This window comes from Tachyglossus aculeatus, chromosome X1, assembly GCF_015852505.1.
Source record: "Tachyglossus aculeatus isolate mTacAcu1 chromosome X1, mTacAcu1.pri, whole genome shotgun sequence".
Lineage (NCBI taxonomy): Eukaryota > Metazoa > Chordata > Mammalia > Monotremata > Tachyglossidae > Tachyglossus > Tachyglossus aculeatus.
The window spans coordinates 18476672-18490313 of record NC_052101.1 but is presented as its reverse complement, the minus strand read 5'-3'; the positions used below and the strand labels follow the sequence as shown (position 1 = coordinate 18490313).

At 46.3% G+C, this 13642-nt stretch overlaps 1 protein-coding gene and 3 non-coding genes across 4 annotated transcripts; 2 read left to right on the top strand and 2 right to left on the bottom strand.

Moving 5' to 3' along the window:
* Positions 1–262: 262 nt before the first annotated feature.
* On the top strand, positions 263–400 carry LOC119920519. Its single transcript, XR_005448260.1, has one exon. It is a non-coding gene; the product is annotated as a small nucleolar RNA SNORA7 (small nucleolar RNA).
* A 5614-nt stretch (positions 401–6014) lies between these two features.
* On the bottom strand, positions 6015–9511 carry IL17A (interleukin 17A). The gene is made up of 3 exons (XM_038740758.1): positions 9500–9511; positions 7461–7705; positions 6015–6465 (listed from the first exon to the last, which is right to left on the bottom strand). Exons 1-3 carry the CDS (start codon positions 9509–9511, stop codon positions 6228–6230), a joined length of 495 nt encoding a protein of 164 aa, XP_038596686.1. The 3' UTR covers positions 6015–6227.
* Positions 9512–10833: 1322 nt separating this feature from the next.
* On the bottom strand, positions 10834–10971 carry LOC119920154. The gene has a single exon (XR_005447918.1). It is a non-coding gene; the product is annotated as a small nucleolar RNA SNORA7 (small nucleolar RNA).
* A 1412-nt stretch (positions 10972–12383) lies between these two features.
* LOC119920026 lies at positions 12384–12521 on the top strand. Its single transcript, XR_005447797.1, has one exon. It is a non-coding gene; the product is annotated as a small nucleolar RNA SNORA7 (small nucleolar RNA).
* Positions 12522–13642: the final 1121 nt, after the last annotated feature.

The window sequence follows — 13642 nt, the reverse complement described above, 5'->3', positions numbered from 1 at the left end:
CTAGTCACTAGGCCATGCTGCTTCCCCATCTCTTAGTCCTACCAGGAACCCAAGAGAGGCCAACCTCCCCGGGCCCTCTTAAGATGCGGCAGGTGAAATTCAGGTCAGCGGGCAAGGGGACCTACCTATCTGCGTTTCCTTTCTGTGAGCATGAGTCACCCTGGGCTGGGGAGAAATGCTTCATCAGCTACATTCCCAGCCTACATAACCTGCATTCTACATCTGTGGCAGCGATAAAATGACAGATATGTACGTAAGTGCTCCCCTCTCAGGATGGCACCTGGAGAGTTTCCAGTATTCTACCAGTCTCGACGACTGGAGGGAGAGTCAAGCAGAAGCCTACCCATTCCAATCCCAGCTTGGACAGTGGCTAGCGAGTGGAAGGCCAACTGCTACAGGTCAAAACTCACCTATGCTGAGCAGCAGCGTCCTGGGGGAGAGTCGAGGGCGGAGACACAAGTTTACGGCGAGGAAGGAGGTGAGGGTGATTCCGGATTTTTACGAAGAAAACTCTATGGATACAGTACCGGAATGATTGCAAGTGGAGGTGGGGCACTCTGGGAGAGATATGTCCATGGTGACACTATGGGTCGGAGATGACTCCGCAGTATAAGACAAGACATAAGTGCTGTGGGGCTGGGATGGGGGGGATTTTGATGGATGGAGCGTGGAAGTCCCAGGATCTGCTCATTGGGTAGGGACTGTCTCTATATGTTGCCAACTTGTACTTCCCAAGCGCTCAGTACAGTGCTCTGCACACAGTAAGCGCTCAATAAATACGATTGATTGATTGATTGATGTTGCATGGGCCCCTCCCAGCCCAGTGCAGAAAGGGATAGGGCTGGCTATTCTCCCTCCCCCTCACCCCCTGCCCCCATTCCCTGCCCTCCCACCACATTATCCCTGTAGCTCTCCAGGAAATGGGGTAGTTCCACCTGTTCTGGAGCTCCGTGCCCTGTCCCGTGAGGGATGGATGGCACTGAGCTGAAACTGTCTCGCCCCAAACCCAGTAAGATGGTTCGCTTTCCTCATTCATCCATTCCATCGCATTTATTGAGCACATACTGTATGTGCAGAGCACTGTACCGAGTGCCTGGGAGAGTATATTAGAATAATAAACAGACACACTCCCTGCCCACAGGGAACTTTTAGTCTAGAGGACGAGCTTACAGTCTACAGGGGACAAGTTTACAGGTCATCACGTTCTTCCAGGGAAGGGATTGTCTCTGTTGTCAAATTGTGCTTCCCAAGTGCTTAGTACAGTGCTCTGCACATGGTAAGTGCTCAGTAAATACAATTGAATGAATGACTGGAGCGCCCAAGTGGCTCATTGTGCAGGTGGATTCTCTCTGGGGTCCCGGACCGGAAACGAGGCTCGTTTGCCAGCCAGGAAACGCTGTGTGGGAGTGGGAAAGAATTCGTGAAAAGCATAGTTGGTGATTCTCAGAAGAGCAGTTACTGAAATTGAATCACTTCTAGGGTCTCTGACTCAGAATCTACGGGAGAGAGAGATTCCCGGATGCTTTTCTGCCTCACTAATGATAAATGTGGTATTTGGGGTAGATACACGTATATCAGATACAGTCCATGTCCCATGTGGGGCTGGCAGACTGGGAAAGAACAGGTTTTTAACCCCCATTTTACAGATGAGGAAATTAAGGCCCAGAGAAGTAGATTGACTTGCCCAAGGCCACTGAGCAGGCAAGTGGCAGTCACACAATCAGAATCTCTTGATTCCCAGTTCTGTGCTCTTTTGACTAAGCCATGATGCTTCTGAATCTGTCATTCATCTCAGAACTGGAAGTTTCCACCTCTTCTCTTTTCCTAGCCAATATCCCATGTGCCCTATTTGGGACAGGGACCAAGTCCCTTCTGATGACCTTGTATCTACCACACTGTTTGGCACATAGTAAGTGCTGAACAAACCACCACAATTATTATTATCATTACCGTGTTATTCTAGGTTGTGAGATCTGAGTGCCAGGGATTATGTCTAATTCTCACCTGGGTATTTTTTCCCAGCGCTTAATAAATGTGATTTACAGGGCTCTGCACACAATGAGCACTTAGTAAATGTGATTACTACTACTACTAATACCCAAATAAAAGCAAACACACTCACTCAAAAACTTTGGAAAGGAAGCTGAACGTTCTTCTGGAGACACTCCCTTGCCAGCCACACATGATCAACCAAGAAAGACCTAAAACCCTGAACCTACATTTTGTCTGTTGATTTATGACTAAATGATAATAATAACTGTGGTATTTGTTAATAATAATAATAATGATGATGGCATTTATTAAGCGCTTATTATGTGCAAAGCACTGTTCTAAGCGCTGGGGAGGTTACAAGGTGATCAGATTGTCCCACGGGGGGCTCACAGTCTTAATCCCCATTTTGCAGATGAGGGAACTGAGGCACAGAGAAGTGAAGTGACTTGCCCAAAGTCACACAGCTGACAACTGGCAGAGCCGGGATTTGAACCCCTGATCTCTGACTCCTAAGCCCGTGATCTTCCCACTGTGCCAGGTACTGTATTAAGCGCTGGGGTGGATATAAGCAAATCAGGTTGTCCCACATGGGGCTCACAGTTTTTCTCCCCATTTTACAGATGAGGTAACTGAGGCACAGAGAAGTGAAGTGTCTTGCCCAGGGCCACACAACAGAGCAGCGTCGGAGCTGGGATTAAGGTCCTTTTGACTCCCAGGCCATGCTGCTTAATTAATTAATTCATTCATTCCATCGTATTTACTGAGCACCTACTGTGTGCAGAGCACTGTACTAAGCGCTTGGGAAGTACAAGTCGGCAACATATAGAGACAGTCCCTACCCAACAACGGGCTCACAGTCTAGAAGGGGGAGACAGACAAAAAACCAAAATATGTAGACAGGTGTCAAAATTGTCAGAACAGATAGAATTATAGCTAGATGCACATCATTAACAAAATAAATAGAATAGTAAATATATACAAGTAAAATGGAGTTCAGAAAATGGAAATGTTCCCGGAATTCCTGTTGGCCAATAGGAAGCTGATTTTATCAGTCACCCCGCACTGCTGACAGGTTTCCAGACTGGCCTTCCTGATCACAGAGTGAGAATGGATCCTCCCAGCTGAACACATAATTTATTTATATTAATGTCTGTCTCCTCCTCTAGAGTGGGTAAGCTCCTTGTGGGCAGGGAACATGTCTACCAACTCTGTGATATCGCACTCTCCCAAACGCTCAATACAATGATTCTGCAGACAGTAAGCGCTCAATAAATGTGATCAATTGATTGACACGTGCCAGCCTTGCCTGAGGACTCGAACGACATTCGGATACATCCCGGGCTCAGCGGTTAGATCCGTCTGGCTTCTGACTGAAATGTACTTCCGCTACTTGAGTAGAGTGTAATGGTAGAGTAGGAGTGGTAGCAGCATGGGTCAGTGGAAAGAGCCTGGGCTTGGAAGTCAGAGGTCATGGGTTCAAATCCTGACTCCACCAAGTGTCAGCTGTGTGACTTTGGGCAAGTCACTTCACTTCTCTGGGCCTCAGTTACCTCATCTGTAAAATGGGGATTAAGATTGTGAGCCCCTCCATGGGACAACCTGATCACCTCGTAACCTCCCCAGCACTTAGAACAGTGCTTTGCATATAGTAAATGCTTGATAAATGCCATTATTATTATTATCATTATTATTACTCCCGGCTCTGCCAGTTGCCTGCTGTGTGACACTGGGCCATTCATTTAGTAATAATAATAATAATAATAATAGCATTTGTTAAGCGCTTACTAGGTGCAAATCACTGTTCTAAGAGCTGGGGAGGTTACAAGGTGATCAGATTGTCCAGCGTGGGGCTCACAGTCTTAATCCCCATTTTACAGCTGAGGGGACTGAGGCACAGAGAAACCACTGCTCAGGGCCTCACTTTCCTCACCTGTAAAATGGGGATTCAATGACTGTTCTCCCTCCTGCTTGGACTTTGAGGCCATTGTAGGACAGAGACTCTGTCCAATTTGATTAACTTGTATTTACCTCAGCAGTTAGAACAGCACTTGACACATAATAAGCATTTAACTAATACCATAATAATAATTCAAAACAAGCAAGTGACACATTCTTTTCCCACAAGGAGCTTAGGAGGCAGGGATAAAAGTATTGCTCACAGAGTAATCAAAATAAATAACTCAGCGTACAGTTGAATCAGTGTAAGTAGTTACACTGAGTTAATTCCCAGCACCCCAATCCATGTTTTTTGGTTTGAATATTTCTTTGTGTAAAAGTCTGTTTTAAATCAGAAATATTTTATGTTTTTTTCTGAAATACCAGGCACTTGAACTAGGACTCTCCATAGCCACTCTGGTTAGGGATGTCCCACGGTGAAATTGATCACTGGAGAAGAAGCGTGGCTCAGTGGAAAGAGCACGGGCTTTGGAGTCAGAGGTCAGGGGTTCAAATCCCGTCTCCGCCAACTGTCAGCTGTATGACTTTGGGCAAGTCACTTCACTTCTCTGGGCCTCAGCTATCTCATCTGTAAAATGGGGATTAAGACTGTGAGCCCCCCGTGGGACAACCTGATCACTTTGTAACCTCTCCAGTGCTTAGAACAGTGCTTTGGACATAGTAAGCGCTTAATAAATGCCTTCATTATTATTATTATTATCAATTAATCAACAGTATTTATTGAGTGTCTACTGTGTGCAGAGCACTGTGTTCAGAACTTGGGAGAGGACAATCCAACAGAGTTGGAAGACAAGGAGCTTACAGTCCAGAGCAGGAGACGGACATTAATCGCTCATTATGGGCAGGGAGCGAGTCTGCTGATTCTGTTGAATTGCACTCTCCCAAGCGCTTAGTACAGTGGGCTGCACATAGGAAGCGCTCAGTAAGGACCACTGATTGGTTTTTAAAATATAAATAAATATTGTACAGAGGGCCCGTAAAAGCACTTATATGAGATGATGGAAAAACAGTTTCTGGATGGGCCCCAGACACTAATTCTAAGGGGAAGGTGGTCTTCCTCCCTACTATGGGGTTGATTTTTCTCCATGACGTCTCCCAAGAGTTTCCCACGGACCCCAGAGTCTGAGAACTGCAGCCCACTTCTCCAACCGCTTGACCCTGAATAGGTTGGGATGGCTCCGTGGACGAGGAGCACCCCGTTCTGGGGGCGGGGGGGCCCGACCATATTCATAAAGAGATCATTTCCCTCATCCAGTCAACGAATCCATCTTCTTTATTGAGCGCTTACTATGTGCAGACCACCAGTATAGCAGAGTGGTCAGGTCCTGAAAATAATGGATTGCGTTTCTAAGACCCTCCGGACTGCAAGCCCCTCAGGGGCAGGGAACATGTGTTATGCTCTCCCAAGCACTTAGTACAGTGCTCTGTACCCAGAGAATGCTCAATAAATACCATCGACTGATTAATTGTTGAAACCAACTCTTAATTGTCTGTCTCCCCCTTCTAGACTGTGAGCTCGTTGTTGGGTAGGGACCGTCTCTATATGTTGCCGACTTGTACTTCCCAAGCGCTTAGTACAGTACTCTACACGCAGTAAGCGCTCAATACGATTAAAGGAATGAATGAATGAATCTGATTCTGAGCTCTTCTATCCCCTTCTAGTGGAGACTTATCCCAGAATCTTTAAGAAAGCAAGTGAAAGCAAGCAGGTCTTTCCTTCTATGTCTTTATTCACAGGGTAATTGTTCCCAAGTGCCACACAGTACACATAATAAGATAGTAGGCTTCTCAGGTGCAATAATCATCTCCGTCTCATAAAGGTAATAAATACAAAAAATATATTACTTTTATCCTGAATCTCAAAGCCATTATAAATAGATAAATAGATCATATAAATACTAGTTTCAGTTTTTAAATAGTACAGTTTCCGCTCCTAGATCGCTTCTCGGTTAAAGAGGTTTCACTTTTTAAATGGTAGAGATTCCACTCCTAGAGCGCCTTCTCGGTTAAAGAGAATTTTTTAAAAGCAAATCACAAGCAGCACATTCCCTCTACCTTAGGGGACATGTAACTCCTGGGCTTTGAAACGGAAAGAGATTTCCGATCCCAAGTCCCATTGGGTTGTAAACCTGACATAGAATTTAAGACTTTCTGGCGGCGTCTCGGAAAGATGGGGAGCCTAGGCCCGGCTGGACAAAGGCGGCGGTTTTGATGGTTTCGAGGCGGTGGGGCAGATGGAATTCCCAGTTGGGATGGCCGAGGCGAGACCGAGGCAGCTCTCAGCCCAGCCTGTGGATGTTGGGGGTGACACAGGTGCAGCCCACCGACACAATTATCTTCTCCATCCGGAAGGAGGTGGGGCAGCTCTGGGAATCTCTCTTCAGGACCAGGGTCTCCTGATAGATGGGCAAGGAGTTCAAGAGCGGGTCCTCCTTCTTCTGGGCATCGAGACAACCCGTGGTGCTGCACTTGGCTTCCCAGATCTTGGCCGGGAATCTGTTGGGGTCCTCGTTCAGACTGAAGGGGAGAAAGAAATAAGCGAAGGTGAATTCCCAGGAGGAGAGAGGCACAAGTCGACATCATCATCGCTATCTTCCCCATCGATGACAGTATCTCCCGAGGAGCCTTCCCAGAACGGGAGAGCTCTACTAGGGGCTGAGGGAAGATTAGAAGATACTGAGACGTGATCCCTGCTTTGGAGGATCTTACGAGGTAATGGGAGAACAGGGGAAATAGAGACATATGCATCATAGCTAGAAGAGAGGATACACAAATAGCTAATAAATTATTATTATTACTGTATTTGTTAAGTGCTTATTATGTGCCAAGCACTGTTCTAAGCACAAGAATGGGAATCTAGGTGCCTTGGGGCTATGAGCGTACTCAGTCGAGGAAGAGAGAGTTTGAGAGTTGACTTAGAATGACAGATGTCTATTCTAGGTTGTAGAAAGTGGGGTGGGTACAAGCAAGTCGGGGTTGACATGGTCCCTGTCCCACGTGGATATATGCATATATGTTTGTACATATTTATTACTCTATTTATTTTACTTGTACATATTTATTCTATTTATTTTATTTGGTTAATATGTTTTGTTTTGTTGTCTGTCTCCCCCTTCTAGACTGTGAGCCCGCTGTTGTTTAGGGACCGTCTCTATATGTTGCCAACTTGTACTTCCCAAGCGCTTAGTCCAGTGCTCTGCACACAGTAAGCGCTCAATAAATACGATTGAATGAATGAATGAATGAACGTGGGGCTTACAGTCTCAATCCCCATTTTACAGTTGAGGTAATTGAGGCACAGAGAAAGAAGTGACTTGTCCAAGGTCACACAGTGGACAAGTAGTGGGGTGTAACAGGTATAATAATGATTATTATAATGGTAATGATTAAAAGCACCCGGTAATGTTGTACCAGGCAAGAAGGCACAATGTGGAATCCAGGATGCCATTCATCGGAAATCTTTCAGACTAGGGGGGAGAGGATTGGGGCAGGGAGAGGGTGGGCTCACGTACTGGTACTCCCAGGGAGAGGTGGAGCGCTTGTTGATGGCCGGAAACTTTTTGGAGGTGCCGTTTTGGTTGGTTATGCTCAGGTTGACTGTCACGCTGTGCGGGAAGGCGTCACTGCCTGAAGAGGGGCAGCCTTTTTCTTTCTTCAGGAGGAGGTTGTCTTTGGGTTGCTTTGCGGCTATTGCCTTCCCGAAGACTGATTCCTGCAGCGTGGCCATCAAAACCAGGGTCAGGAATGGAAATTGGAACTGAATGAAAGAGGGAAATAGACCAGAGAGAAGTTAGGAACGTGTGTTACACCAGTTTTGCAAATAGGTTCAACATATATATTTTGGCCTACCAAAAGCAGCGTGCCTTAGGGGAAAGAGCATGGCCTTGGGAGTCAGAGGTCGTGGGTTCTAATTCTAGCTCTCCCACTTATCAATCAATCAATCAATCAATCATATTTATTGAGCACTTACTGTGTGCAGAGCACTGTACTAAGCACTTGGGAAGTACAAGTTGGCAACATATAGAGACAGTCCCTACCCAACAGTGGGCACTTATCAGCTGTGTGACTTTGGGCAAGTCACTTAACTTCTCTGTGCCTCAGTTCCCTCATCTGTAAAATGGATATAAGACTGTGAGCCCCACGTGGGACAACCTGATTACCTTGTATCTACCCCAGGGCTTAGAACAGTGCTTGGTGCATAGAAAGCACTTAACAAATGCCATTATTATTATTATTATCATTAATAAAATGTTTCCCATTCTGTTACATTTTCTCCAGGCGTCATCATCGTTCCCAGAGTCTTAACCATTATGTGTCTGGTTTTTTTTATGGTATTTGTCAAGCGCTTACTATATGCCAGCCACTGTACTAAGTGCTGGGAGAGATACGAGCTAATCAGGTTAGACACAGTCCACGTCCCACAAGGGGCTCACAGCTTTAATCCCTATTTTTCAGATGAAATACTAGAGGCAAAGAGAAGTTAAGTGATTTACCCATAGTCGCACACAGCAGACAAGTGACAGAGCTGGGATTTTATCCCAGGACCTTCTGATTCCCAGGCCCGTATTCTAGCCACTAGGCCACACTTCCAGACTGTCCTCCTCGGCACTCTGGAAGAGTATAGGGCCTACAACGTGCGTTTTTGATTCTACCCAATGTTTTCCAGGCCCTGAGTCTAAAATTCTGTAGGAATTGACCCAGATAAATTACTCTACACCTGATCAATCCATCATTCTTCATGATTATAGCCTATACTACCCCTGAGGCCTAGAGATGTCAAGCCCTTACCCCCAAGATTAAGCCCCAGAGTTGGCACTGGCTTGGTAATGAGCTGTAGATCTCTGAACTGCGAACGTGGTGTTCTCTCCTGCCCTTTTAGAATTCAGGTCTACTGGGGAGAATTGATGGATTATTGACATTAACAATTAGCCTTTGCTCCACTGTTCGATTTGAAAACTCTTTGAGGGACACTTGCACTCTCCCAGATGCTCATCAGCATGTCTTGCATATAGTAGACACTCTGTCAATACTGTTGATTGATCGCAAGTATCATTTACAACTTGTCACCTTCCCATTTCCTCATGTCCAAATCCTTCAAATCTAGTGGCCACCTCTACATTGTTGACTAGACAGTAAAAGTGGGCATTGAGAAGAGACAGACCCCAGTGCAATATAACCCATTTTCAAGAAATACTATGAACGTAGTTTTTGCTCAGTTTTAGTCATTTACCCGTGATTCATTCATTCATTCATTTGATCGTATTTATTGAGCGCTTACTGTGTGCAGAGCACTGTACTAAGCGCTTGGGAGAGTACAATAGAACAATAAGCAGACACATTCCCTTTCCACAACGAGCTTACAGTTTAGAGGGACTGTAAGACTTCGTCCTGGACTCGTCTCGGTTGAGTTACTGGATTTGTAACTTTCCCTGCCCACCTGAGGAAAATGAATATTCCCCATCGCTCTGTAAAGCAGCCTGTCTCCAGGCCTGATGGCTCTGTGAGCCAGCTAGGTAACCCGATGGAGCTGAGCCTAAAGAGCGGTACTCACCAGAGGAGACATCGCCAAATCCTTCGCTGGCTCCTTGACGAGCGTGTCTTCGGTGCTCTGAGTTGGGCTGGGTGTAGCGCTGCCCTCTCCTCAGGCCTATTTATGCCCCTATCAACCCTTCGTCGCTACCTCTGTCATGCTGACTTATCAGTTCCGCTCAAAAGGAGGTCAACCCTTGGAAAGATTCTGTGGTGAACTCTTCCACTTCCGGCACATCTCTCGTTCTTCCTCTAGATGGTCAACTCCTTGAGGGCAGGAGGTGTGTTTGCCAACTCTATTAATAATAATTCATAATAATAACTGTGATATTTGTTAAGTGTTTACCGTGTGCCAGGTACTGTACTAAGTGCTGGGGTGGATACAAGCCAGTCGGGTTGGATGCAACCTTTGTCCCACATGGGGCTCACAGTCTCAATCCCCATTTTACAGATGAGGTAACTGAGGAGCAGAGAAGTGAAGTGATGTGCCCAAGGCCACACAGCAGACAAGTGGCAGAGGTGGGAATAGAACCCATGTCCTTCTGATTCCAAGGCCCGTGGTCTATCCATGACGCCATGCTGCTTCTACTGTATTGTGCTCTCCCAGGCGCTTAGTATGGTGCTTTGCCTGGCACCTGTGGACTGCCACCCTGCGATTTCAACCCAGCTGTTAGCCAAGGACCAAATGACATCTGTAAAACCCAGGAATTACTGACTGGATTTATAGGTACAGGAGACGTTAGAGTGAAGAGCTATGTAGTCTTCCCTGGGAGAAAAAAATAATTTCTGAAATATTGGCCCAGCCCTGATTTCTCTCTCATCTGGAGTGCCCTCTGATAATAATAGTAATACTAGAAATAATAATGATTGAGGTATCTGTTAAGCACTTACTATGAGCCAAGCATGATACTAAACCTGGCATAGGGACAAGATGATCAGGTCAGACATGTTCCACTTGGGGTTCACTGTCTAAGTAGGTTGGGAGATCACCAATTTAAAGATGAGGAAACTGAGGAACAGAGAAATGGAGTGACTTGCCCAAGGTCATCTGGCAGGCAAGTGGCAGATACGGGATTAGAGTCCAGGTCCTGTGACTCTCAGCCCACGTGTGCTCTTTCCATTTGTTGTTGTTGTCTTGTGCTGTCGAGTCGTGTCCGACCCATAGCGATGCAATGGATGCATCTCTCCCAGAACACCCCGCCTCTCTCTGCAACCGTTCTGGATGTGTATCCATAGAGTTTTCTTGGTAAAAATACGGAAGCGGTTTACCATCGCCTCCTTCCGCACGGTAAACCAGAGTCTTCACCCTCGACTCTCTCCCCTGCTGCTGTTGCTGCCCAGCAAAGGTGAGTTTTGACTTGTAGTGGATAACCTTCCACTTGCTAGCGACAGGCCAAGCTAGGAATGGAATGGGTAGGCCTCAGCTTGACTCTCCCTCCCGTAGTCGAGACTGGTAGAGGACTGGAAACTCTCCAGGTGCGACTCTGAGAGGTGGCTCTGCCCACTAGGCAGTTCTATTTTTCTGCATTGTCCTCAGCTGTACTGGTATATTCCCACCTGGTCCTTCTGTCCGTATCCTTCCCCTCAGCCCAATTCCAATCCGACCGTTTCCATCACCACGTAACTGGTCACATCGTTTTGTGGATTAGATGAACAAAACCAATGAGCCTAATTCCCCTCTGCAGTGGGGAGTTAGGGCTGGGGGTAAACTTCTAAAAGGACCAGATCACCAAATGCCTGTGAGGTATACCAGGCATATATATTCCTTGCGTACAAGGAATTTACAATCTAGCAGGGCAAATGGACATAGGGATATTCACAAGAATCAGAATAAATGAAATTGAATGTGCCTTTGACTCTACATGTATTCACAAGTGCTGATGATGGGTAGGAATAGAGAAACAACATGGCCTAGTGGAAAGAGCACAGGTCTGGGAGTAAGAGGACCTGGGTTCTAATCCCAGCTCTATAATTTACCTGCTGTGTGACCCTGGGCAAGTCATTTAACTTCTCTGTGCCTCAGTTTCCTCATTTGCCAAATGGAGATTCAATATCTGCTGTCCCTCCAACACAACTACTGTTACTACTAGAACTAAACACAAAATGTAAGGACTGAAGGGTTGATCTGTAATTTATTTAATATTCTGTTTCCCCCTCTAGGCTTTAAACTCCTTGTGGGCAGGGATGCACCTGCTAACTCTGTTGTATTGTACTCTCCCAAGCATCGATTATAGTGTTCTGCATACAGTAAGTGCTCAATAAATACCGTTCGTTGGATGATTGATTGATCAGATTTGAGGGGACTAAACTCAATACATCCAAGACTGAACTCCTTATCTTCCCTCCCAAACCCCGCCCTCTCCCTGACTTTCCCATCACTGTAGACGGCACTACCATCCTTCCCGTCTCACAAGCCCGCAACCTTGGTGTCATCCTCGACTCCGCTCTCTCGTTCACCCCTCACATCCAATCCATCACTCCAAGAGGCCTTCCCAGACTGAGCCCCCTTTTTCCTCTCCTCCTCCCCATCCCCCCTGCCCTACTGCCTTCCCCTCCCCACAGCACCTGTATATATGTTTGTACAGATTTATTACTCTATTTTACTTGTCCATATTTACTATTCTATTTATTTTGTGAATGATGTGCATTTAGCTTTAATTCTATTTATTCTGACGACTTGACACCTGTCCACGTGTTTTTTTTTGTTGTCTGTCTCCCCCTTTTAGACCGTGAGCCCATTGTAGGGTAGGGACCGTCTCTATATGTTGCCAACTTGTACTTCCCAATCGCTTAGTACAGTGCTCTGCACACAGTAAGCACTCAAGAAATACGATTGAATGAATGAATGAATGAATGAATGAATGAATGAGTCAGGGAAGGCTTTATGGAAGGGATAGACTTTTAGGCTCCTCTCAGGGTCACACCTAGAGAGTTTCCAGCCCTCTACCAGTTTTGGTTTAGGGAGGGAGAGTCAAGCACAGACATTCCCATTCCAATCCTAGTTTGGCCAGTGGCTAGTGAGTGGAAGGCAATCTGCTACAAGTCAAAACTCACCTGTACTGGGCAGCAGCGGTACGGGAGAAAGTCAAGAGTTGGAGACTCAAGTTTACTGCATGGAAGGAGGCGATGTTAAACTACTTCTGGATTTTTACCAAGACAACTCTCTGAATCCACTACCAGAATGACTGCAGATGGAGAGCGGGGCGTTCCGGGAGAGGTGTGTCCATGGCGTCGCTATGGGTCGGAAACGACTCGACGACATAAGACAAGACTTTTGGAGGGCTGAGGCTGGTGGATTTGACCGGGAAGGAGTTCCAGACTCTGGGGACAACGGCAGTGAGGGGTGGGCAGTGCATTTGGGAGGAACCAAGAGTGCGAACTAAGGACTTTAGGTGAGGAGAGATGATAGGAAAGGGGAAGAGGGCTGGCGGAGAACTTCAAAGTTGGTGGTAAGGAAGGGTTTTGAGGAGAGGGTTTAGGGAGATTTGCTGAGGAAGGAAGGGTTTTGCTGAGCAGAGTTTAGGGAGATAATCTGAGCAACTGCGTGGTGCATTCATGGACGGCATGGAGACCTGCGAGGAGGCCCATGTCATATCCCCATTGCGATATGACAAGACTGTAAGCTTGTTGTGGGCTAGGAACTTTTCTACCAACTCTTTCGGACTGTACTCTACCAAGTGCTTAGTACAATGCTGTGCACACAGAAGAGACTCAAATAATCTTGAATGATTGGTTGACTGTATGGGTGGAGAGGGAAGGATGGAACCTCAAACTGTTTTTGAGATAAATTGGCAGTTTTAGCAGTAGATTGGCTGTGAGAGGAGAAGTCATTCATTCACTCGTATTTATTGAGCACTTCCTGTGTGCAGAGCACTGTACTAAGTGCTTGGAACGAAGCAGCGTGGCTCAGTGGGAAGAGCACGGGCTTTGGAGTCAGAGGTCATGGGTTCAAATCCCGGCTCCGCCACTTGTCAGCTGTGTGACTTTGGGCAAGTCACTTAACTTCTCTGGGCCTCAGTTACCTCATCTGTAAAATGGGGATTAAAATTGTGAGCCCCACGTGGGACAACCTGATCACCTTGTAACCTCCCCAGTGCTTAGAACTGTGCTTTGCACATAGTAAGTGCTTAATAAATGCCATCATATGATGTAACGTACAATTCAG

Coding starts and splice junctions, on each gene's coding strand:
- IL17A (XM_038740758.1), bottom strand. Junction 6,466..7,460: donor ACCTCTCCCTGGGAGTACCA/GTACGTGAGCCC, acceptor TCTCCCCTTCAG/TCTGAACGAGGACCCCAACA.